This window comes from Temnothorax curvispinosus, unplaced genomic scaffold (genome assembly GCF_003070985.1).
Source record: "Temnothorax curvispinosus isolate PA1 unplaced genomic scaffold, ASM307098v1 QBEX01008615.1, whole genome shotgun sequence".
NCBI lineage: Eukaryota > Metazoa > Arthropoda > Insecta > Hymenoptera > Formicidae > Temnothorax > Temnothorax curvispinosus.
Window position 1 is genome coordinate 173,579 of NW_020218395.1, and position 26,728 is coordinate 200,306.

Here is a 26,728-nt window from a genome sequence, read left to right on the forward strand (position 1 = left end):
ATTTGAGGTACAGGCCGCGGCCTAATTTCAGGGTGTAAACGTAGCCAATGATTTAGAAATAATAATTAAAAAGAAGTAATTTGAAATTTTATAAAAGTTCAGCCTTGTACAGATCTTTTTCGGAAAATGTACCTATAATTATTTAAGTAAATATTTAATTGAATGATAAATAAGAAGTTTGATGCGTGTAAGAATTATTTAATCGTTTATTTATATGTTTTAGAAAATAATGACGCGGGAAGTCGCATTGTTGGATCGATGGAATTCAAGCTGACAACTCGAGAGGACAGCCTGAGAAGAGGAAGAACCCTGGGAGAGGCATCGGGCGCCAACCAACGTATCAACTTTATAGTATATTATTTTTTATGTTGTGTAAAATTAGTTCTTTTGCCTGTGTGTTCTCACGCACGTAAAAAAGTGAAACATTTTTTATTTGAAAATTGACTTTTTAAACTTAAACATATAATGTCTTTGGAACAGTAAGAAGTTTTATGGTTTCAAAAGCACCCGCAGATAGTCAAAACTGTCGAAAACAGATTTTTGAAAGTGTTTACTGCAAATTTTGGCGATAAAATGTCAGCAGAAACATAATAGCATCTTTGTTAACAGAATATAACGGTAAATTGATTGCAGAGAAACTGAATAAAATCTGCTGTTTCGTAACTATTTAAATGATATATTCCATTTTAAATGTTTTTGTGAAAGAACAGATTCTCCTCGGCTTCTGTCGACAATTTACTGCCAGATTATATAAGCAGACTCTGCCGGCAAAACACTCAAGTTTACCGGACCTGTAGTGCGATATCTGAGCAAATCTGTTGCTATCAATCTGTTGTCATACTGGAAAAATAGTTTGCTTACTGGGTATTTTTTATTTAAATGTGCTAAAATATCTTCTTCATCTACTATATTACTTTTGAGAATTTAAAATTTTTTTATGATAAAATTAAAGCTCATTTAACCTTATATTATTTTCGAAAAACCGAATAATTATTTGTTGCTTTGTACGTCTTCTTTATTTCTCTCCTTTTTGTATATATAATACATATACTTATATATATACATAGACTAGTCCGTTAATCAAAGCTCTTCGCATTTTCAAAGATCGCTTAGACATTGACATTGACTCGTAGTTTACCGAATATCGTACACATCATGTACTTGCAATTTTCTGTGCATTAGGAGCTTTATCAGATTCGAAATATTTCCCGTAGAGTTCCCCTGTGTCAAACGTTCTTAATTCTGATTTTATGATAACATTTATTTGGTGCATAGTTCCTGTAGCGTTATGCTCTAATTGTGCTTTAAAGAATTATTCATTGCCAAATGTTTGGATCGATATAATATAGCTTGTGGACTCTGAGCGACATTTATCCTCTCGCATCTTACGCCAAAATAGCGATTCGATGATATCGATAAATATTCAATCCCCGATTTTTACGTTTTCTTCAAATCGCTCACGAAGCCAGAAAGCACAGAATCCCGAACTCAGTGGATGCGACAATGACTAATCTGCAGTCGAAAAGTTTCGCTAAGAGTTTTCCATGTACTTATGTACGTCTTACGTCTTATGTACGTCTTACGTCTACATCATGCACATTTATTTTTTTTCGTGGGTGTAACACGACAAACACACGGATTATATTTTCTTGTAGACTGTTATTTATGTACTCGAAAGCACGAAACGTATCATGTTTATCGATAACGCGTTTACTCTAAGACAGCTCAGTAAACACCCTTTACAAATACTCGGAATTATTTTCCACGCAATGGTGAAATCGAAGAGATTAAATGCTGCTTAATGTGTCTCACATTGTGGTAGAAGATATATACAGGGTATCCCAGATCTCCTGTGTCAATCGTCACAGGATATCGTTGAGCCTAAAAAATCCTGACTCCGGTAGAAAAATGTCTCAGAATTCTTAATATTATTATTAATTAGAATGTCTATGAAAATTTCAAAACTTTCTCAGATTTTTTATACGAATTGAAACATTTTTTAAAGAAAAATTTAGATAAAATAATAAAATGCGCAATTCACCAGAAATTTTCACACACATATATATATATATATATATATATATATATATATATATATATATATATATAGATACTGAAATATTCCTCATCCAATTACTTCTGAAAGTATCTGTGAAAAATGACATTTTTTTCAAAATTTTTCACAAATCTAAAATCTGAGCAATTTTTTCACCAGAGGAGGCTATATGTATAATAATCTTTAAATAAGAAGTGTTTGAGTTGATCCGAAACTCAGACGTTTCGGCATAGGATAATATAGTGAAAGCGTTTTCAAGCATCAGTCCCTGATATCAAAATTGACATATCTCTGCATACATCTTCATTATTAATGTGTGCGATGTTTGCAACCATGCGCGAATAATTCGTTTGATAAACTTTAAACACTTCTCATTTAAAAATTATTATAGATAATATTGACATTTTAATATCAGGATTTTTATCTTAAAATAATCTCCAAAACCATTAACAGTTATCACAGGAAATCTAAGACACTCTCTATATATGTATATATAAATTGTTTTTTATAAGAGTAAAGTATTCGAGTTAGTTGTAGAAATGGATAATTAATGTTAGATACAAAATATATTTATATATATATCTGTGGTAATATTTTCTATTTTCCCCCTCTCTCTTCTACTCCTCAGTCCGTTCTCTTGTCCTTGGTATAATAATGGTATAATATAATAATGAATATCTCTCTACAATATAAATATAATCTTTCTTTGACTTTTCGCAAGGCCAGCATAGAAATCACACTAGACAGTAATGAAACTTAGTCTCCGGAGACCGATCAGACGATGATTTCCATAATTGAACGCAACTTTCGACGTTATGTACATTGTACAAGTAAGGAGGCTCAGTTAAATTCTTTGCAAGTATAATAGTCTATATAAATAGTCGTAATATAAATCCTCTATAGATATCTAATAATAGGTAGTATACAAGACATTTCTGAAAATACTCAAATACTCAAATTACGTTCTATGATAAGATAAACGTCCACAACGATAACACTGTAAAAAAAAATTGCACGAAGAGAACGAAGGTAATTGCTTCCCGTAGTTGAAATTCTGGAGATTACCCTCGTTCCCGTGCTTGAGAACAGTGGGCTATTAATGAACAGTGTAATCACTTCTCTGATAATATATAGAATAGATATTGCAGTTCAGACTCTATATAGACGCGATTTTTCCTGTATTCTCTGGTTTATCGGCCACTTATCTCGGATTGTTTCCCTCAGATCCAATTGAATCACGGATATAAATATTTAATTTTCTCTTTGTCGCAGATTTCTATCAGACATAACATCAACGATCAACGAAAACAAATCCGTCGTTATTTTAGATTAATGAGATATTTTGTACATTATTTTCAATTTAACATATTTAGAACAATTCATATATTTTTCCTCCTTCTAGAATCATTTTAACACATTTAGAATAATTCGTATATTTTCTCTCCTCCCGAAATAATTTTAACGCGTTTAGAATCATTCATATATCTTTCCTTTTTCTAGAATAATATGTATATCTCGTTACTGTTCTTCTTAATGTCAAAATGTCCCACAAGCCTTTGAATCTTTGTACAATGACATATACAAAACCTTACTTAAATGGTGCTGACATATGCTAGTCATCGTTTCGATCAATTAATTTATAAATAACGCAAAAGCATAAGAATATCAGTAGATTTCGGAAAATATAATTCCTATTCAATCCTCTAGTACTATGAGAGATTGAAAGATGCTAGTTTTATTAATAAGTTCGTCCGAAATACTGCGACTTTAGTATCTTCATCTACATCATTTTTCCTCTTCCTGCTGTTATCGAATTTAAGGTAAAAAAAAATTTCGCTTTTTTCTTATTTTTGGTAGAAATGCGATAAAGAGAGAGAGAGATAAATGTTTAAATTATCGATACTACAGCGGCAGTATATCAGTCGTTGTTCTTCAATAGTATGTAAAGTGTTGTTGGTACAATCAATCACGTTATATTAGTAGTAGAACAGACTTTACGTATTCTCGAAAGAGAAATGTCGAGGCGACATCGCATAGGCAGTGATAAATATGATGGTCTGTCAAAGTAGTTGCGAGAACGATGCTTCTATTTCCTTTTTCGGCGAAAGTATCTGACGAAACAAAACTTGTAATTTCTTTTCAACCTGTAAAAATAATGGAAAACGGGAAAACAGGGGAAACAAGGAAGTAAGAAAAAAAAAAGAAAAGTTATGAATTTTACTACATTAAACTTTGGTATTATGTGTGAGTGAACGTCATCGTTCCTCCTCTTTGTGCCAGTTCGCTTAGCGCTTTCGAGTATCTGTCCTATATTAACGATTATTTACAATGATCATACAAAGTACAACATAATCAATGTTAATAAAAGTATTAATAATAGTAAAGCTGATAATAATAATGGTATAAGAATCGTATTAATACTAGCCATAAGAAATAACAGAAAGATCGACACCTGTCAACCAAGAACGAATACAAAATACTTAACTTTAGATGGAGAACAGTGAATGATAACGCATTTTTCGTTTACGAGTGCAAAAGAGAGTAACGATACTTTGTGAAGACACGTGATGCATACTTAAATAATTTGGTGCTGTGCACGGTTGGTTAAAAACGAAATGGAAATCAGTTTGTCGCTAAAACTAGCACGCGAGGATGGTGTTTCGAGGATGATTAAATCTCGTAGAGGTTTCTCTAAAACTATTCTCTGGTATCTAATACTAGAAAACTAATAAACGGGTAAGTCTATCGTGACAAATACTGTAGCTAGCGGTACATATTTCCTTCTGCAATCGCGCATGACAAAAGGTTTCTCGACTACGTAAGATCGCATCTAACATGGAAGAAGTTTTATCCAATTGTGGATAATTGGATAATCCGCGCCACGAAAAAATAAACGAGAGCTACATGTTGTTTGCTTCGACAGAGAGATACGTTTTTGTTGCGGCGCATCGTGACAACTTTTGTTTCTTCTTAATGTCAAGTGCTGAGAGAATCCGCGCTTCTTAAAATAACTAACATTACAGATATTCCTACTGCTTCTTTTTGTTATCTGTATCCTTATCTGTATATTGACTACGAATGGTCAACTTAAATCTATCAATAAATTAATAGATAAATATTACACGTGTTTTATAAGTCAAACAAGAACTCTAACAATCTTGAATCTATATTGCAAGTGTCTTGATGACACTTTGGTCACTATACACAGTTTCACAGATTCGTGTTAATTCTACTATCTCGTATATGACTTATAGAACTTGTACCGATCTCTACCTCGAGAAAGAAAACTCGATTTGGATGATCAATCCTCATGGTAAAGCATCTTGCAAACTCTATATGCTCTTGCGGAGCACTAACAATAGACCTTTGGAAGTAATGAATTCCTGGTGAATGAAAGGTACATAGTGTTTAAGTATCGAGTACTCGTCCAGCGTTTAAAAGTCTTAATGCTTTATTTTACGTCTTTGTCATGTTCTTCAGTTCATCTGTTGATATCTGTTTCGCGTATTTTTCAGTAATCTCGATATTGAACTATGCGCGAAAGTGGTGTAACGAGAAAGAATCAGCGTGCGTGCGAAAGCCGTGTGAATTGCGACAAATCTCTAATAAAGATGAAGAGAGAAAATTTATTTCGCACGTTTTCGAAGATAATTTTTCAGATCTACAGCACATGCAATTGTATTCGACCGCAAAGGCCATACTATCTAACATCTCACGAGAGCAACTCGTAATCATGCCTAAAGCTACATGTCGCGCTCGCAAACTTCACACGGTGGATGTCTGCTGGTTATTGTTATCCAGCGGAATGCTCGTGGAGCACTCCTTCAGCATCGCACGTAGTCGCAAAATTTCCTTAGACGCCGTTGCCAAATCGGACTCCAGTTGCAGTTCCTTTTCTCGACGACGTTTCAGTTCACGTTGGCATGTCTGAGATTAAAGTTTGACATTATTTCTTCGTGACCGCAAGTCTTTGGGATTTGAAGATAAAAAATTTCAATTTGATTTATTTCTTACTTACCACATTTTGCCGCAACAAATCCAGCTTATCGCATTTGAGCCTAGTGACCTCCATCCTCAAATTTTCGTTTTCCGCGACTCCGTCTTTACCGGTACACCTTGTGGTATCGTGAGTCTCCGCGGAACTCATAGATTCAAGACCCGTGTCGCTATCGGGATACACGGCCTGATCGAGCTCGAGCTCGCTGTTGAGCGAACTGTCATCGCTTTCCGAGATCACTCGCTGCGTCACCTCTGTCGTTGTTTTCTCCTGTGTGCGTAGATTCTCGTGCGTTAATCGCTGTACCGTTGCTGGCGTTGGCGCCGGGATTTTGTCGATGACAGTGACATCCCTGTCGAGGCAGATAACACTCGTGCCCTGCGATTCCCTGCGATCATATTCGTCCTGTTGCAATGTCGCCAGACTACTGTCTTGATTGTCGGTATTGGATAGACTGCTGTCCTGGCTGCCGAGACTACCGCGTTCCGAATCTCTCCTCAGAGTTAGATCCGGTGAGCCGAGGGGACTGGACGGTTCCACTGAACGCTTGCTGCCGCTTACCTTGACATAGTTACAGTTATCAGTTTATTTAATATCTTATCTTATTTATATTTCAATTTACATTTTAATCTACAATTAAAATTGCAGTTTAATTTTTATTCTGTATATCTATTTTTATCGTGTAATCATGATTGCTGACTATTTCTCTTACGTGGTCATGATTAATTTTATTGAAAAAACTTTATTCTATAACAAATAATAAATACTTTGCCATTCGTTCTTATTTACTTACTTTCGTGACAGTCGACTGTCGATTGCTCGGAGGACTGGACTCCGTCTGTTGACCTTTCTTGGCTAGCTGCTGCGGCACGCTCTCCGTTGATGCGTTTCTCACACGGGAAATCAGTGCTTTGCGTACCGTATCGATAAACCGCGAGCCGCTACCACTACTTCCTGAAGCGGATACGTCGTTCGTTGGACTCACTGGGCAAACGCTCAAGCCGGAATTTCCCAGGCCGAGCGGACCACCGAGAAATTCTGCCGTTTTGGTCTGTAGTTCTTCCATTAAAGATTCCAACAAAGCCGATCTAGTCCGTAGCTAAAAATCGTGCGATTAATTTAGTTGTCCCGTCTTTTCGCGTAGTCTTTTTCAGAAATTATCACGATAGCGAGCTATTGAATGTCAATTACGCGATACTCTCCGAGTTCTCTCATTTTGTCAGATGACGGAAACGGAAGAAAGCGTCTAGACAAAGATACTTACCTCCAACTTGGAGAATTTCTCGGCTTTGTAAGCAGCGTTCTCGGCGTTCACGAGTTTCGTGAGCAGGAACTCTTTAAATTCAACACCTCTGAGAAAGACTGCCGGTGTCGGTAGAGCCGGTCCGAACCAGGGAACGTCGTCGCGTGCCGTCACACTGACTTTGTACCTTAAAATACAACGCCATTATTATTCGTTGCTTCTCGCGTTAATCAACATCGATTATTTGAACAAAAGTGACGTTTTCACGATCGACGTGAAAGATATTTGGACAAATGTTTCGATAATGGACCGTTTGCCAAGTTTAAGCTTTGTGACGTACGCAAGCGGCGTATAAACGGAAAGCAACTAAGAATCTAAGAATATACCTGGTATTAGGAGTGCAAGGGTCGATGACTTGCACGACGATGAAGGCGTGTAAGAAGTGGCTGGCGATCATGTCCGGGCTGAAGGGTGTCGGTTCCTCCTGAAATATGATGGCAACGATGTCATTGCCGATGTGTCGTTTGCGCTGCAGCTGCTGCGAATCGCCCGGGCTATACGGTAACAACGAGGCCACGTGGAACAACACCTCCCGACCCCGGAACACTTCGTATATCGCCGAATCGCCGGTTTGACCGTGTCGAGTATCCAAACCACCGCGATAACTGCAATATCCAGCGAATTGGAAAATAGTATCGAAAAGAAATAAAGAAGAAGTAAAAAGGCAAATATTGAAAATGGCAATTTTTACAATTATATAATATATATTATAATATGTATCTCAGAAACATAAAGGTCAGGATATAAAAAAATGTGTTACACAAAGCCAATTATAAAATGTGGAAAAACTGTAAAGAGACAGGTATTCCATATTGGGATACTGTGTAGAAAAGGGTCAAAGAAACCTTACCCCTTGTGATCTTTGAGATCGATTTTCTGACCAAGAAGATCGAGGAACTCTTGAAAGGCCGGTGTAATCTGTCGATTGCCGAAGAGCTGCTCCTCGGTGAGTTGACCGGCTCGCTGGTGGAGAACGCCAAACTTGAACCTGGAGACCAGGGCATGCTCGTCGTATCGGGCTATCAAGGTACCAGCACCGGGACACATGACCGGCATCAGGGGGTTCACGTTTAGAGACTCGTTGATCGCCTGCGAAAGAAATATTTCTCGATGAGGACATGTACGAACACTATACGAACAACACGTGACCGAGACACGATTACGAAAAAGCGAGGCAAGGTCTTTCCTGTGTTTTATCACATCGGCACGCCTCCTTATCTCTCTCTCTCCTTTTCTCTATTTTCCTCTCTCTTTCTCTCACTTCCTCCTGCCACGGCGATCGCGCACGTAACAGCCAAGAGAGAGAGAGAGAGAGAGAGAGACAGAGATAAAGCATGCATACACGCGGTGGACGTTAAATTATTCAGCGCGTCTATGCGTTTTTGCATAGGAATACACCGATAGAATATAGGACCCAAGGCCGGATATAGCATTTCCATCGCCTGAAGGTAACGAATTTTTAACAGTCGCTCTATGAAATGTTTTATTCATTTTTCGAAAGCGCTTGAACGCTATCAATATTTCTGCAATTTACAAATGTTTTATAGCCAGTATGAAAACCGATGCAAAATGTAGAAAGAAACGTACAAAAGGAAAAAGATGGAAAATAAAATTATTTTATGATTTATATTATTTATATTAGCATCGATTTTAATAAAAATAACGATTTGAAAATAACTCATTCGAAAATTTGATTTTTACTCAATTCTCTTTACAAAATTTTTCATCAATTAACTTATATTTTTAAGTTTTAATTTAGTTTGCTAAAGATTCACACACACATAAATTTGAGAATTCTCTAAATGTGTGTTGCTCCTTTTATCACGATCATATTTCAATGCTTTTTTGTGGAAGTGCGCTAATGTGAAAAAAATGCTGTCATGTTGCGTAATTCATCTATTGTAAGTTTAATAAATAATTCAAACGCACGATAACACCGTATTCGATAATCGCGCTAGATTGAATCCTCATCGTCGTTGGTTCGTTCCTCGTTACGAGAAATCCGATTGCGTGCGAGCAACTGTTTGATCTTAAAACAACTTCGAAAAACCGGGACCGTGAGCGTTTCATTTTACTCGTATTAATATCGGTTCTCCGTAAACACAACGCGACTGTTGTCTCAGGCGTTTCTTATTATCTCTTCAAACACACAGGTAATCGAGTATGCCTGTCTCGAGTGCGCCACCCAGTATAAGCGGCGCTTCTCCGATACGTAAACAGCGCATGATAAATCGCACAATAACTCCAAGAAAGCCAAGTTTCGCGTCGGCAGGTTTAAAAAATGGAACGTGGCGTTCCACCTGATAAGAATTTCTAGCCGCATGATTGATCTCAAAATGCGCCGAAATATTTCACGAAATACATAAACATGCTATGCAAGTAAATATTTTAAACGAAAATTTTACACTCTATTCTATCTAATTACGTAAACATGCTATGCAAATAAATATTTTAAACGAAAATTTTACATTCTATCCTATCTAATCAGCAATAACTCCAATTTCTGAACTGATATTGCTGACATTCTATCCTACCCAATCAGCAATAACTTAAATTTCTGAATTGAGGTCGCTGTAGATTCTTCGGAGTCTTTCACGCTTTCCCAGAAGCGCGTCTCCTTGGCGTTTTAATTCGCAATTTCATCGCGTGACGTTACGCTGACTGGGAAGAATTTATTATCGCGGCCATCGCGGGTGAATACCGTCGTTTTTACCTTGACCATTTTCGACGGCGTAGGATTCGAGCTGAGATTCGTAGCAGGGACCAGGTCGTGCGTCGATCCCGCCCGGAGTCGCAGCAGCACCCGCCAGTGTTCCTGTCCGGCGACCGTCTCGGCCTTCACCGAGACCAGGACCGGGCCGTTCTCACCGTCCCTTCCCACGAGATTCACGTGTTCCTGCGGAAAAAAGAAGTCGAGACGATAAGACGACGCGCGTTTCACGGTCGTGCGGGGCAGTTACGTGCAGCAATTAGCCACGGTTTCCGGTTCCTCTGCGGATACCACGCTGTCGCTGACGCGTCTTTCAGGAATTCGTCGAAAAGCTGAGAAAATCGTGGGAAACGCGTGTGGAGCAATGCTCAAGGATACGGTTGGGTAGATTGGTCGAAAAAAACTTCATCTTTTATCCGCGATAAGCTTCCTCCAACGCGAACCCGTTGAAAAGCCAGAAGTTCATCGGGATCATCGAGATTCTAATGCGTTTCCAAAATATCGGCATAAAGGAGAAATATAACGTCGAATATATATATAGGGTGTTTTCGGAAAATAGCGACAAACTTAAAAGGCCGAGAGATTTCGTAAAATTAAATAATTCTTTCGTAATAAACTCTTTGCAGTGATTTAAAGGATACTTATTAGCAGTATTGTTAAATTGATTATCGATTTAATCGTGTGAATATTCCGAGATTTAATCGTGTGAATTACCGAGACTGTGTTTCAAGATCGATATATAATAATCGACGCGCAATTTACCGAGTGGAAAACACATGTCGCAAGGATTTCGTGTAATTCTTTTTGTTGCAAAATCTCTAGGGAATTCACAAAAAAATGATTATGGAATAGTATGGAATGAATAAAAATTACACAATTTTACTACGAGATTTTAGTGTTTTGCAAGATCCTGGATTCTGTCAGTGAAATTGTGAGCTAAGATTTTTATTTTAATTCATATTTATAAATTATATTTATATGTCAATTTATATTTATATTATATTTATAATTTTTATTCATTTTACAATATCCTGATTTTTTAATAGATTTCCTAGAGATTTTCCAAAAAAACGAATTACACGAAGTCCCTGCGACATATATTATAAATTCACACGAAAAAATATTAGATTACAAAGATACAACTCTACCAAAAAGGCACTTCTCCATTTCCTTGTGACATTCACATATTGCTCAAGTTTCATTTATTATTCAATAACTTTTGTTAAGTAATGCGTGTTTGGCGACGTTTCTTTAAGGCGTTAAGCATACATATGGAGGGGTAAAAACCAGAGTGCTGTAAGTCAAATTTTTAAAAATATTTTCTCGTGTGCACATACGTGCAATCTCTACAATATACAAATTGCATCTTAGCACACGAGAAAATATTTTTAAAAATTTGACTTACACCACTCTGGTTTTCACCCCCTCCATATATAAATAAGCAAATACGAATCGGATACGAAAAGTGCGTTAATTTATGTGTTGACGTCACTAGACACAATCGACGTGGCGATGCAACGTCCGTTAGAACAATTACGGTAGTTCACGCGTTCCGGATTCAATTAGGCGTTACGAAATTACCGCGAGTAAAATAAATATGCACGCGTGCGATCGCGGCCCTGAGCGCACCGTGTTACGCAGCAACGCGTCCACACGCTTTTGCAAACTGTAGTTAGCGTGTTTTGTCCCGCGTGTATATCGTACACGGTGTCCCTCGCGCGAGACACCGCGTATCGAGGACAACGTATTACGCAAACAGTCTCCGGCGAGTTTATTAGCAGGTTTGTTCGATTAGCAGCTTTTTGTCGCTGCCTCGTTTCGTGTGTATGTTCGCCAAGCGGAAGTAGGTGAATTTACATTGGTTTTTCTTTTCTGACACATCTACACGAAAAAAAAGAAGTATTAAATCAAGACTTATATACTCGTATATAAGCAACAATCTATAATCTTGAAATGAGATTATATTGCGCGAAGAAAACTTGCTTGACTGAAGTCATTCATGTAGTTCAACTAAGAAAAAAAAGTTGAAATAAAAAGTTAAAATTCTTATAAAAAGATTATAGATTGTTGCGTAATTTGAGTATGTAAGTTTTGATTTGACACTTGTCCCTTTTCTGTGTATGAATGTCCTCGTAATCGCTGCAGGGAGCTGGCTGCACGAGTTACAGAGTGAAGCTTTGATCAAAGCATTTAAATATTATTACAAGGCGAAAATATGGTACGTGTTGGAGTAATAGGACAATACATCGCAAAAAATTGCTGTAATATTATACGAAGGAAAATTGAAACGCTAAGATAAAAACTGTCCCAGTAAATAACAACTATCTGCTATCTCGTTTCACGTACAAACGTCAGCTCCGACTGACTTTACCCGAGTTTCCTTATATTTAATTATTCATCTAGGAAATGCGCGACCGCACGATTCCGCACGTGTCCTCCGCGAGGCTCCTCAACACGAGGCAAGGGAGAGAAACGGTCCTCGGGTTCTTATATGTTTCTCCGGTCTTTTACGGATAACCGTAAAGGCGGCTGCGAGGCGAGCGTTTCCTACCGTTTTGCCGAAGCCGCGATAGTCGGCAGGGCAACGGCGGCAAATAAAAACGGTGCATCGTCGTTGACCGTGCGTTGCACGCGAGCAAAAGTTTCGAGAGAGGCTTAGAGAGACGCATGAAAAGGTCGGGTCGCGCAGAATGGTGCACGGTGAAATGCATGCATACACCACTCCCTTCTTCCCCTGCGGTGTTTTACTAACCTTCGGATGGGAAATGGTGGAGGGAGTTAGAAAGGGCAACGTGCCCGGAGTTCACAGGAGTTCATGCCGTCGAGTTATTGTATGTACGTTTATTACCACCACTGTCATTATTGCTGCAGCATTAATAACGCAACGGTATGACTATTAAATTGTTAAACGTAATAATATCAGGTAACTGTCCGGCGTGGATTTCGACGAGATTAATTGCGAATTATAATTAAACTGGCTATGTTAAATTAATCGCAAATTGAAATTGAGATTTATAGACCAGTCGCAAATTAAAAATACCATAAAAAATCCATGAAAAATTGCAGCGGATTCCAAACGATATTTAATATAAATTTAAAGTAAGCGCGATGTGACATATTTCTTACGTAACTCTCTAGATTTTTTACTATTGGACTCGTGGACTTTGTGTGTTACGGTTTATGGTCTTCGCGCGTATTAATTCTTATCGAAATGTCTATACGCCCGGCTCGTCCCTTATCGGGCGAGATCTGTGCCTTTAAATGTTGAGAAAATATCGTCCAACCTGCCATTATGCGGACTCGAAGACGGCGCGCCCTTCTATTGTAAGCAACGGGCTTTTACTCCGTACTCCATACTCCATACTCCATGCTCCATACTCTCCTTTGTTCTCCAACCTCTCGATTGATATCGTTAGCCGTTATGATCAGCTCCGAGGTGTACAACCGTTTGCGCTGTTACGGTTCGAATTACTCGCGCACCATTCTTATCTCCCGCAAGTAATCGCTTCTCTCTCTCTCTTCCACGTGTGCGACCCGGCTACTTCTCTTTTCTTGACGCGCGTAACAAACGGCATTACGAGGGAACACGCGATACCGGGGTATCGCGCTCTAGCGAAGGTGCGTGTTCCCGCCGCGCTATTTTCGCGCCGCGAGACGTAACAAGATCGACCTCGCGGCTCGAGATTATAGGGATTCAATTTTGACTGATCGACTAATCCGTTTTGTTGTTATTCGCGTTAGTGTATTGTACAACACTGTTGCACTCGCATCGTGTTCTTTTTTAACAAGAAGAACACGATGAGACATGGTTATTTTCTACAGAGTATTCTGCAGAGATTGTGAAGCACGAAAATTCGGAAATTAAAACGCACGCTTTCTGAATTTCAATTATCACGCGTCAACATGGAGAGACCCGCTTTTGACGTTGTAGCATCGCGTTTACATTACTCGTAGTATTTCCACAAACTATTTAATTTCGGATTTATACGTCAGTGTATCTCGTGTTTCCGCGCGGATTATCGTAAAGCGTTACTTCATAAAATTAAGGATTTCAAGCGTTCGGGTTGCAAGTCAGAAAAACAAGCGCGATCCGAGTAAAAGGTAACACCGTCGGGTAACAATAGGCGGAACGGGAACTCATCCGTCGAGTCTTATCTAGAAAAACTGCCTGAACGGTGTGCCGGAAGCGGAAAATAACGCGCTCTTTTTCTTGCGCACTCAACTAATCGCTAATTAGCAGACTTTCCGAGCAGATATGTAACATTCCGAAATACTTGCAGTAAAACTTGGTAATAATAGTAACGGCGTAAAGAACGTTGTGACTCATCGACGCGTAATAATAGCGAGCCTAATTAGCAGTAAATAATGATAACTTCGCTCGATGGAAGATTTTGTTACGCCGATCACACCAATTACGTCATTTGGCTATCTCTTATGCAGTTTTAGCAATTCTGTAATCGCGCATTTCCGTCGTTGACGGCTCTGTTTCTCGCGCGTGCCCTTTTTCATCGAAAAAGGTCGTATTCTTTTCGTTTCTTCGTACACGAATCGTGTCTCTCGTCATTCCCGAGGGAAAATTCTGGTCCCGTCATGACGATGATTCGACGATGTAAATAACGCAAAGAGGGAGAGAACCGAGGGATGAAAGAGGGTGAAAAAGGGTGGCAGAAGCGCAGAGGTGTAGAAAAAAATCGCGGGTAGGGATCGCGAAAATCAACGACGGATGAATATCGGCGGAGAAGAAGTAGAAAAGGAGAGAAGAAAGAGGAGAGGAGGATTCCCTCTTAGTTCCAGGCATCAGACTTTCGTGCGAGCTATGAGAACGTTCCCACTCCCACGTCCAAAGTGCTCTTTTCCTTTTCTTACGTGCCACCTCTTTTCCCTCCCACGCCGTGACTCTTCCTTTTTCTCCTTCTCGTTATCTCCGTCTCCTCCGTGCACGCGTCCTCCTCCTTTCCTCGCACACCTACGTACGTACATACGTCGGTTGAGTGATCATGGTTCATCACGGTTCTTGCACTCGAATATGGTTGCAGGGGCGGAATAATGTCCGCGTGACGCCCTGATCTCGATGACGAATCGGATAAATTAAGAAAATCGTTCGAAAAAAAACGGGTCGGAACTGTCAAAAGATATGAAATATAGAAAAGACTGTGTAGGAATACATGGTTGATATATCCGAAACTATAAGATCTTGGAGCAGACGCGCCGCCGCGCCTTAAAGACGCCCATAGATGTCTGCAGATGTTGACAAACATCCACGATTTTATCGCGCTTCTGTTACGCATAAGTTATCTAGACCACCATATATTCTTCGTGTATCTATATTTAGCCGAAGATCACAGAGACGCAAGTGATACAGAGTCCCGCTAGTATTTCAAACTCTTTCATTCTATCACGTTTTTCGAAATCGTTCTTCGTTTCAGTTTCCCGGCTGTTTTTCATCTTCTTAAAAAGATGACGTGATATTCCGATGTTAGGTATAGGATATTAACCCTTAACAGGAACGCGGGGTGTCAAACACCCCAAAACAAAGTTTAGGCGTCTTTTTCGGTCGGTTAATCTATGAATTTCGCATCGCAGTGCTATCTTGTCGTTAGTTCGAGTCACCAATGACACATTCCTGACTTAAACATAAAATAAAAATAAGTTTTCTTATAAAAATCAAGATTTCAATTCAGAAAAAAGGGGCACAGGCGATCATGAAAATAAATACCTTTTTTATACCCACTACAATCATAATTTTTTTCGTAAAGTACTCTATCTCAAGAACATCGTGTTAAATTTTTATCAAAAAATATTTATTTTTGACTGAGATATGATTTTTTAGCAAAACAAGCCATTTTTCATACAAGAATTTTTTTGAAGCCTCAAAACAAAAAATTTCATAGTTTAGGCTAATGGGTATCATTTTCCAGTGTTTAATGTATGTACTTGATTTTTTTCAAGCCTATTGGAGCCTCCATTTCGCCATAACCAACGTTCAAAGTCGTGTGGGGTATACAACACCCCGCGTGCAGATAACGTTCGATCGCGGACGTGTGCCAGTTAAGGGTTAACAAAAACGAGAAACTCACCCTGCCGACGAAGAAGCGGCGATAGCACTTGGCCGTGTCGTCCTGGTCTATCCTGGGCTGCCAGGCCGGCTGCGCCGGCAGCAATGCTCTGCCGGCGGAATCGAGGGTATGTCGATGATCTTTACCGTCGACCCAGTACCCGGACGGCGTGACGACTAAGGGTGGCTGGACGCCGGTCGCGGCTTGCTGCAAGGCTGCTTCCATCAGCGCCCTACCCAAGGGCGCGTCGCCGACCGGCGACGGTGATAAGGTCGAGGTGTGATTGCCGGGTGCACCACCGGGACTCGACGTCGTCCTGTCATCTCTCGGTGTCTGCAACAAAATTACAAACCTTCATTAATTCATCTGAAATCTGATCAGTCATTCGAGGTCGCGCGAAGTATTCAGGTAGATGTTGGCATGCACAACAAGTATATTGCTGCACATAATTATAAATCGAGAAATTTTATTTTCTTATACTATATACAGCTAGAATATCGTTTGTTAAAAAGTAGCCGTGAATTTTCTTAATTTTACTCTTTTAATTAAACTTCTGTTTGTATTTAACAGTTAAATGCTACCTTGTACTAAACATTGTTATTTAATATTATTAATTATGAATCTAATGGGGAAGGACGATACAGAACGTCGCGCGTCTCGATACACATACATCAACCTCTTCCTGTTCATTAATTCATCCGAAGTCTGATCTACATTTTTGGGCAAGATATTCCAATAAATATAGTAGATAGTTTCCTTAATTTTATTTTTTTAATTAAACACTTTCGTTCACATTTAACAAATAAATGATACCTTGTGCTCAATCTTGATATTCAATACTAATCACGAATCCAATAGGGAAACACGATATTATACAGAACGTCGATACTTCCACATCAGTCTCTTCCTGTTCATTAATTCATCCGAAGTCTGACCTACCTTCGTACAAAATATTCCAGAGGATATTGACATATGAAGAAAGTAACGTTATTGCGCATAATTATAGATTGAGGAATTTAATTTTCCTAATACGCAGCTAGAATACCGTTTGTTAAAAAGTAACAGTGGATTCCCTTAATTTTATTCCTTTAATTAGACATTTTCGTTTGCATTTAACAATTAAATGTTACCTTGTGCCAAATATCGATATTCGATATTATTATTAATCATCACGATGATTTCGAGGGAAAAGCACAATACAGAACGCCGACCCCCCCCCCCCCACATCAACTTCCTCCTCTTGATGTAACCGAGCGTTATTGACTACTTGTTTATCAGTCACCAATGTAGGTGTTCGATTGCTCGTTTTCGTGGTCGGTGACGTTGATTGCTTCGTATTGCTCATACATACATCTCTCTATCCTTCGTGGCAAACACGATCGATCGGCCTGGGAGAAAGAAGCGCGAGCGAGAAGGAGTCACGCGTGTCGTAAACGTCGTCGTAGAGAGATCGAGGCGAGTAGGTCGAACGGTACGACCGCGACGGCGACGATCCTATACGCTGGCGACGATTGGAGAATCGGTAACGATACACGTCCACGTGTCACCGTACACCGAGCGCACCCACGCAGAGATCCTGCGGACGCTAACTGGTCGGATATCGACTGTTACTCGATACGACGATACGAGTATTCGGTACTCGTCCCGCGGCGAAGCGCGGCAACGCATCGATAATACATGTAACTCTAAGCGTCTCGCCCACGCGCGCGGAAACACATCAGCCGGATAATTAATTGCTTATTCGACAGGACATTAATGTCCGCGTAATGTCGGCGACACTCTTGGACGATGCTTGGAGTACGCGCGCGATCGGCTTTATCTCGCTACCCCGACCGACGTGAAAAGTTTCGCATTTTCTTGCTTCAAGCATAATACATATAACGTTTTTCGATTATTCTAATGGAAGAAGAAGAGCGGCGTTCTCCACTGGCGATTAGCCGCGTGCAGTTAAGCGCTATTGCTTTTGCGATAGTTGCGCGCCTCGAGCACCTGCGAATTTCTCCAGCTGCGTAAACGCGGTCGCGCATAAAAGTGCGTTTTCTCCGGGTCTTCATTAGGCTAGAAGATCGCGGCCTACTCATGTCGACATGCATTTAAGTGTAATCTAAATTCAACTCCAAATCGCTCGCACGAAGTTTAAACTCGACTTCTTTCACGTGCCCTCTCCCCTCTTCACCCCCTTTCGCTCTCTCGGATTTAATTCGAAGTGCAACCTGTAAATGTATCCTCTCGTAAGAATGCATTTGATATGAATTATTATCGAAAATAGAAAAAAGTATACTAGAAAAAAAAAAAAAACAACTTGCTACTCTCTGCAAGCAAAAGTCTCTGGAAACATTCGATCAGGAGACTTCGATCGAGTTTCGGAGGCGCGCACGCGATCGGTCATCGGATCGATATATGTATATGACCCCTCTCGACGAAATAACACTTTATCCTCGTGCAAGCCGCGATAGCTTTATCGATCAGCGACGCAAGCCGGATTACGTTACTACGCGTCTCACTCGCTCCGCTACATGCACGTGTGCCGCATACGACCGATACGCGACATATAGGAAGCACCGGCACGATTTAGTTATCAAATGCCACTACGAAACGACACGACGTAATGATCGCTATGATCGGCTGATCTCGATTAAGTAGTCAAATTGGGGATTATTAACGTTGTCGATCGCGAGTTAATTCGCGCGACAATTAGGTACGGGATCAAGTTCGATATATGTATTAAAAATCCAAGTCAAATCCAATAATCAAGTTTTATTTTCTATATAGGTTTCCAGTAATAGTAAAAAATAATATTTTATACATTGTGCTTGTAAAATAATCGATTTCAACTAGGTTTGTTTTGAATTTTAGTATGAATACTTGCAGGATTTAAAATGTATCTACTTATTAATTTCTATCTTAAAAAATAGTCTTTTACAAATAATAACTCGAATTCTAAGAATAAAGTTAATTGTTAGTTTAAAGAAAGTAATGCGTGTAAAGGTTTTAAGTAACTTTTAGTCTACATTTTTATTTATATTTTTATTATATTTAATTTTAACGATTAATAGTCTAATATTTATAATTATCAAAAAACAATCTTATATTAAAATAATTACCTCTTTATACAAACGTTTTGAAGAAACGTCAAATTTCTAGTAAAGTACTACGAAAAAAGAAAAAATATCCGCAATAACATACTTGAGTAGATTCGAGTCCTGCTGGAAGTAATACTCTTGTTTTTCGAGTTATTCATAGAAGGTTCGAACCTATTTCGTCCAGGTTCGGGTCTACTCGAAAGTATTGCTTTTATTTTTCGAAATCATAGAGAAACTATACAAACAGATTCAAACCTACTTGTAAGATATCCAATCCTATCGCTTAGCGACGATCTTCCGAGAAGCATATTACCTATATAGTCTCGATCCGCATCCGATTCTAGTCCGAGCATATATCGCAGGTAATTCTAACGATACTGAAGATATTTTAAATCATGTGACTCTCTTTAAAGAAAAAGTTGATTAATTGCTTAATACCACGAACGCTATAGTAAAATTTTCATTACGATAAGCGTATAATGATAAAATATTGTGTAATATGATATTAAATAAGACTAAATCCTCATGAGTATTGTGTTGAGTTACCGCACACTTTTTACTTCACACTGTTAATAGCTATTTATGCTCTCTAAATCTGAATCAGTGAATAGTCTGATTCAGATTTAGAGAGTGTCATTCAAAATGTTATACTAGATAACGTTCATTTTTTATAAGCGTTTACAAGATTTTGATAGCATTGATCACTAACGACTACTGTAGTGTTAATTTGTTGCGATCACAGATGGGAGTTTTCCTTAGGATTTTATATGTTATGTCGGGGACTCACGAAGACCGTGCAACGTGCAACGCAACGGTTGCTGCAACTAGTGAATACGTCTTATTCCGGAACAAATCTACTGTGAAAAAATTGTAGCAACCGTTGCGTTGACGTTGCACGGTCCTAGTGAGTACCCGAGTCGAAATTTTTCTCCTATTTTCGACCTCAATGTTCAATCTAGCACCTACTTTCGACCAAAATGTTCTACCTAACACCTACTTTGATACTTTAAGCAGTCACATCACCCTATTTTGAATCTCTTCAACCTCTTCAACCTCTGGCTCCTATTTAGAATCTGACAATTCTGTTTGAAAAGAAATCATGCTCCTACTTTAATGTTCCTAACGTTTTCTTAATTTATTTATTGCATTTAATTTATTTTTATTATTATAGGTTTATTATATTTTTGATTAAATATTATATATGATTTATTAAACGTTTATAATAACGTTTATAATAAATGTTTATAATAACGGTTCTCTCTATTTATTAATTTAATCAAAAATAGTAAAAACAAAATTAAAAGGAATTTTATTAGGTTAATAATAATAGTTATATTATTGATAACTAAAAAAAATAATTTTATATATGACGTATAAATGATTATTTATATAAAAGTGTATTTTTCTATATTATTTTTTCCTTTTTCTCTTTTTTTTCTTTATTTATTAAAATAATTCAAAATAAAATTAAAAGAATGTGTGTATGTATGAGTACGCATGCGTATATGTGAAACTAAAGGTAGGAAATTTTAAATATATACAAAACTATTACAAAACATCTTTCTTTTTGTTATTACTTCTTATAATTACTTATCTTCATATATTTACATGTTACTAAATTTACGATAATTGAATATGGACTGGTATTTATTTATTCAAGCTCTTGCCCAATCAGCAGACAATGTTTTTTAAATGTGTTTTTAATATTCATTTTTTATTAATTATACATTTGTACAATTCATTGTAAAAATAATATTTATTTAATGTTTATTAAATATTTATTTCACATTGATTATTTATTTGAAGTAATAATTTAGAAAAAATATTTATTAAACGTTTATTTAACGTTTATTTAATATTTGTTTTACATTAGTAAGTTATTTGCAATAAGTTAAAAAAACATTTATTTAACATTTATTCGACATTATTTTAATATTTATTTTACATTAAACATTAACTATTTATTTGCCATAATGAATTGAAAAAACATTTATTTAACATTTATTCGACAGTAATGTAATATTTATTTTACATTAATTATTTATTTGCAATAATGATTTAAAGAAACATTTATTTGACATTTATTTAATATTAATTTAATATTTACTTCAGATATTGCGCTCGAATTCCTTCGCGTTTTGCAAACGCCCGATCGTTTCATTCAGATGTAGATGGCGCGACGCGTGAGTCGCCACTTTCAAAGCGCCCCCACTCTTTCCTCGCTCGGCTCGCTCTCGTTCAGTCAGTTCAGTGTCATGGCCGCTCTTGCTGCGTTTCTTCGGACAAGACGAGTACGTTTTCCTTCTTTCGTAACTGATTGAGCTAAGCGGCACATATTCTGGAGACCAACCGAGCGAGATTCGACTTCCCAAGGAGAGCTCACCGCCAGGAAAAGGAGAGCTGCGGCAGCTCACGTCCGAGAGGGAGAATTGAGGCGAGGAGTCCGGTCCAGCGAGCAGGGCCCTTCCGATATTCTCATTTAGGACGCCATATTGGAAGATCGACATTGTTCGTAGTAGTACAAGGAGCTCTGCAAGGTTAATCTCGTCTTGAGATCTTGGAATTGCTCTTATTCTTGTGACTCTGGGTTATATTTTGGCCCTAGAATTTATCTCGTAGACAAATGCAGAGGCCCCCCCTCTCTTTTCTTCTCTTTTCTTTTCTTACTTTGATTTCAATCGGTAATCCAGACTCCTTAATTCCGTATTATTAATATTATTTGTTAAATGGCATTTGTGATATGCGATTAGTTATTTGGTATTAAGGTATTAATTTTAAGTTTTATTAGTATTAAGATATTTCATTTTAAGATACTCACAATCAGTATCAAGACATTTTTCAATTTTAATTTTAATTTTGTTGAAACTAAATTTTAATTTTAATTTTTATTAAGATACAATACATATATTAATTGTTTTAAATGGTTAAAAAATTTTTTTTTTTTCGTTATGATATAATATGAGTTTAATTTAGATAGTATGCAAGAGTACATGAACAAGTAGATAAAAAAATGTAAACAAATAAATATATGTTCCTTTGTACCTTAGAAACAAACGTGTGCGATCTCTTAGATTTTTTCTGACTCTCCCCCCTATATGCTATTTACCACATTATCATATTAACATGCTCTATGTCATGTATATTATCGGTGACTTGCAGTGGAGTTTTTATTTAAGTTGTGTTTCATATGGTTAATAAAAAAAAGATTTATTATATAAATTTTATAACATTATTAATTGTGATACATGTATGTCTATATGTATCTGATTAATTAACAATGTTATAAAATATTTTGCGGTAATATTTTTTTGATATTAAAAATCTTAGATTCTAAATAATAAATCTAGATAAATATTGCGTTTAACAGAGCAATGAGATACGACAACATAAGTCAAAGTCACAACCGTATCTCGTTGCTAAATTTACCAAAACCTATACTATATGAATTACCGATGATGTACGTGATATGGAACATGTTTCATTACGATTTAAAAAGTAGTAAAAATTAATACATTGATAATAAAATGTACTACAATAAATGTTTTCTCCAATAGTCCTAATAAAGTATTCTTTTGAATTCAGTAAATATTTTATTAGGTTTAGAAAATTTGTTTCAATTAGATGAATAATTTTTTCATTCGAAAAATATTAACTGAATTAAAAAAATACTTTATAAGGACTATTGGAGAAAACATTAATTAAAATTTAGTACATTTTTCTATCAGTGTAGGATCTAGAGGGTTTTAGGAGGTTTAGGAGGGTTTTACCGATAACTCCTCTTTTAAACCTCAAAATGGGAAACAGTCCGTTTTCTGCCGTTTTCAGGCACAAAGTAGGAGCTAAGTACAATACAATTAGAACCTATCAAAATCCTCCAGAATCCTGAGATGTGAAAATAAGAGGTCGAAAGAAGGAGTAAAATTTCGACTCGGGTACCCGGCCTTATATACACTTTTTTGCATTCACGCTTTGCTATCGTCGGACGATACGAATGTATCGAAGTCGAGCCTCAGTAAACTAAACTTCGCTCGAGACTCTCTTATTCCGATGGAATCGTTCTATTTCGAGTTCGGTTCCGTTCGAACGGCGCGGCAGAATGAACACGATTTTAACGAGACGAGGCGGAGAGGAAAAACGGCGGAGTGGCGTGAAACGCGGTTTAAAAGTAATGCGGATGTGGCCTCTCGGATTACGTTTCTTCGAGGTCTTCCTCGTCGACTTTTCTGTGTTCCTTCTCTTGCGAGAGCATTTTCAGCTAACCACGTGTCTCTGAAAAAAGAGGAAAAGAGGGAAAGAGAAAGAGAGATTCTCCCCTTTCGCCCGCTAATTTTAAGCACCTCTAATTTTGAATGTGAGCAGGAGAAAAAAAATTCAGAGATGGAAGTGTTCGAAAAAGAACAGGAGAGAGGAGAGGAGAGAAGAGAGTGAGGGAATGCATGTAGCCTCCTCCGCCAAATATAAACCTTGGCAGTCTGGGTAAAGGACTGGAGAGGCAAATATCGCAAAATGCTTCGGTTTCGACTACTACCCGTTATATTTAGAGTACTTTCGAGGTACGGTCGCGATCGTGACTTTGGGGAGATTCGGGTTAATTGGAACGCTTGGAAATACACATTTATCACATCTTCCGTCAAAATCAGCCAAGGTCGTTCGGTTGTTGAACGAGTTATTGAGAATGTAACATCTCTTTTGAGGCACTTTAATGTCGAATGGATCTTGATGGCTTTCGAAAACGTTGAGGAGAGCCTGTCGCGACCCCGATAACACATACGCCGATATTCCAGCAGCAGCTGCCGATATATTATTACTACCACCTGCCGCGACACCATATGCTCGCATTATTAGCACCCACTGCCCGCCTTTATGGTGGCCCATGTTCCTCATGCGATCGTGTAACGGATGGAACATGGAATGTACTTTACAGGTGATTTTAAAACGTCGCCCGGACTTCTCGAAGCTATAACAACGAGAAGAATGTCGCGTAAAATCGAGAAATTACATTCCAATTTAGATTCCGAAAAGAGAAAACATAAACTCGCAATATGCAATGATAAAATATATAATACGCAAAAGCTTTCTGACGACAAATAAACATGCATATTGATTTAAATTGCATGCAATGGTAATTCTTTATAGACCGTGCAAGAATGTCTGCTAAAAAATTAAATGCTACATACAGACCGAAATGTTGCGTATTAATCCTAATCGTCTAGTCTTTGCAAATTCATTTTTTTACGTTCAATTAATTTTTTCAAGTTCTCGTAATTTTGCTCTTACTGATTGTGCAAATAACATTAAATAACGTCGAACATTGGTACACATGCCTGCGCATAATTCCCCGCGCGACTCAACGCCCGCCGATGTAACGTCCGCGATGCGTGCACATGCACCACGCACTCTATTTCCGTCCCGGAGAATCCGAGGTGAAACTCCTTACTATCGAAACGCACCCGCGCGTCTTCGACATTACGGCTTGATTTTACGGCGGTTTATTAACGTGAGAGCACGTATGGTTGCGAGAATAACGAGTGGGATAATGTCCCTGTCCCTCGTTATGCGCTTTTCATTGCGAACGCGTCCGTCCCCGGCAAATGGCAACTTTTTTCCACGAATTAATTAATTATGGTGATGAACGTTGGCTCGGTTAAATAAGAAATTAACGCGTGTAACACTGTGTATATTGAGCTAATGAGAACCTACAACGACGATAACGATCAAACGCAAGAGTTGTGTTGATGTATCTCAATTAGAGCACAAACGTAGAGTTTAAAAATATGAAAAAATTGATTCTAGAGTTGGAAATGTTTAAATTTATCTAAATTAACTCTAAATCAATTTGGATTATTAAATGAATTTATAATATACAAATTACATCAAGTTGTTAAGTATAACTGTTGCATGAATATCTATTGATTTATCTTTAATTAACTATAATGGATTATTATCACGCGCGATTGCACGAATTCGTTGCTTATCTGTCTGCAATTAATCGATCCTGATTTAACAGGAAGGCTGCGTACTAAGTTCCGGAGAAAGTTGCACTCGCGTCTTGTAAGAGCACAAGGGCTGATTGTACTCGATTGGCTTATCTGAAGTGATTCACGTGGCTGACTCACACACGTGCGAGAGAGCAGACGAGTCTTGAGAGAAGGCCCGTTCGGGCCGCGTCAATTGAACGAAGTAAAAAGTTGTCCGATACGCGATTCGAATAATTTTATTAGCTTTAATGCGTATTAAGCTTAATTGGAAAACTGTAGAAATGAGGAGCAAAGCAAAATCCAAGATATAATTCGACACACTGTACTTAGCCCGTTCCACACTCTCTTTTTTGATCGAGACACTGTACTTTGACATTTCCTTTTACCAACGCGAAACAAATTACTTAATATTTTAATATTAAAAATTATAATTTTAATATAAATATTATAAATCTCAATTAAATTTAAATCGGAATGTTTTATTTGCTTTAAGAAAAAATTCAAAGTCACACATTTCTCTTCTCGCTCTACTTGAACCTCGAGATATCGCGATCTTATGCGTTTAATTATATAACGAAAGCGAAGAGCGTATTGTCCGTATGTAAAAGGGATCCTATCTCTTGGTCAACGACGCTCAGGAAACGTATTGCTCATTAACATCCGTCCGCCATGCGACTTTGTACGTACGATCGCGTATACGCACCGCCCATATCCGACTTACATAATGTCTCTCTTCATGTTTATAAATATCCACAAGCGTGGTGGAAAATGTGGAAAACCGCGTACGGGTATACGGGCGATAATTATACCTTTCAAGTTGCTATTTACTGATTGCTTCGTTTTGTCCAATCGTTATTGGACGTCGAGGCTATTTTGCACGCATTATTTGCAATATCGAGATAGTATCACGCCGCAAACGTTATGCATGTGATTACTTTTGCGTTACCTTGTAGATTATTACCTCTAGATTGTAGATTAGATTGTAGATTGTAGTTTTTCATTAGTTGTGTGGATTTTTGAAAATCATAGATCGTGCGATCGATGAAGAAGCACAATACTGGCGAGCCATGAGACTGCATGAAGAGCGCAAATTGGCTGTGTAGACCGACCGACGTCTACCACCGCACCGATTCAATTATAGTCAGAGGATCGTATAACGCTTCAAGTTCGAGAGAAGAGAAGATCACGCGTGGAATAGTTTGCTATTTCCCAAGGGCGGAAAGTTCCGAAACAGCATGATCCACTACTCGTCGGATAACGGCTCCCATCAGGGGAGTCATCGTCGTTCGATAGTGCGTAGGTATCTACCGCTAACTAACCAGCGATACTATCAACCTCGGTCTGGTTGCGAACAATGGTCGGTCGGTGGGCTGTTGGCATGCGAACGTGGAAATTATCCGATCTGAATAAAACGAGCTGAGTGGGAGACGAATTGCAGGGAATAATGTCTATCTGATATTTGAAGAAACGAGGTACGAAGATTACAAAGCTACATTCATATATAGCTGCATACTTCAATTTAAAAAACCACAGTTTATTCTACAA

The 26,728-nt window shown here is 38.1% G+C and overlaps 1 protein-coding gene across 11 annotated transcripts in view; it reads right to left on the reverse strand.

The window, feature by feature from the left end:
• Positions 1–4,258: 4,258 nt before the first annotated feature.
• Positions 4,259–26,728, reverse strand: part of LOC112458021 (rap1 GTPase-activating protein 1-like) — a 95,472-nt gene continuing 73,002 nt past the window's right edge. For all 11 annotated transcript variants that reach the window (XM_025021400.1, XM_025021409.1, XM_025021407.1 and 8 more), the window contains 8 exons: positions 16,144–16,455; positions 10,070–10,252; positions 8,207–8,445; positions 7,683–7,961; positions 7,318–7,483; positions 6,847–7,152; positions 6,075–6,614; positions 4,259–5,983 (listed from right to left, as the gene is read on the reverse strand). In XM_025021400.1, the coding sequence (XP_024877168.1) occupies positions 5,822–5,983; positions 6,075–6,614; positions 6,847–7,152; positions 7,318–7,483; positions 7,683–7,961; positions 8,207–8,445; positions 10,070–10,252; positions 16,144–16,455 (2,187 nt within the window). In that variant the 3' untranslated portion in view covers positions 4,259–5,821. The remainder of the gene's footprint in view (positions 5,984–6,074; positions 6,615–6,846; positions 7,153–7,317; positions 7,484–7,682; positions 7,962–8,206; positions 8,446–10,069; positions 10,253–16,143; positions 16,456–26,728) is intronic.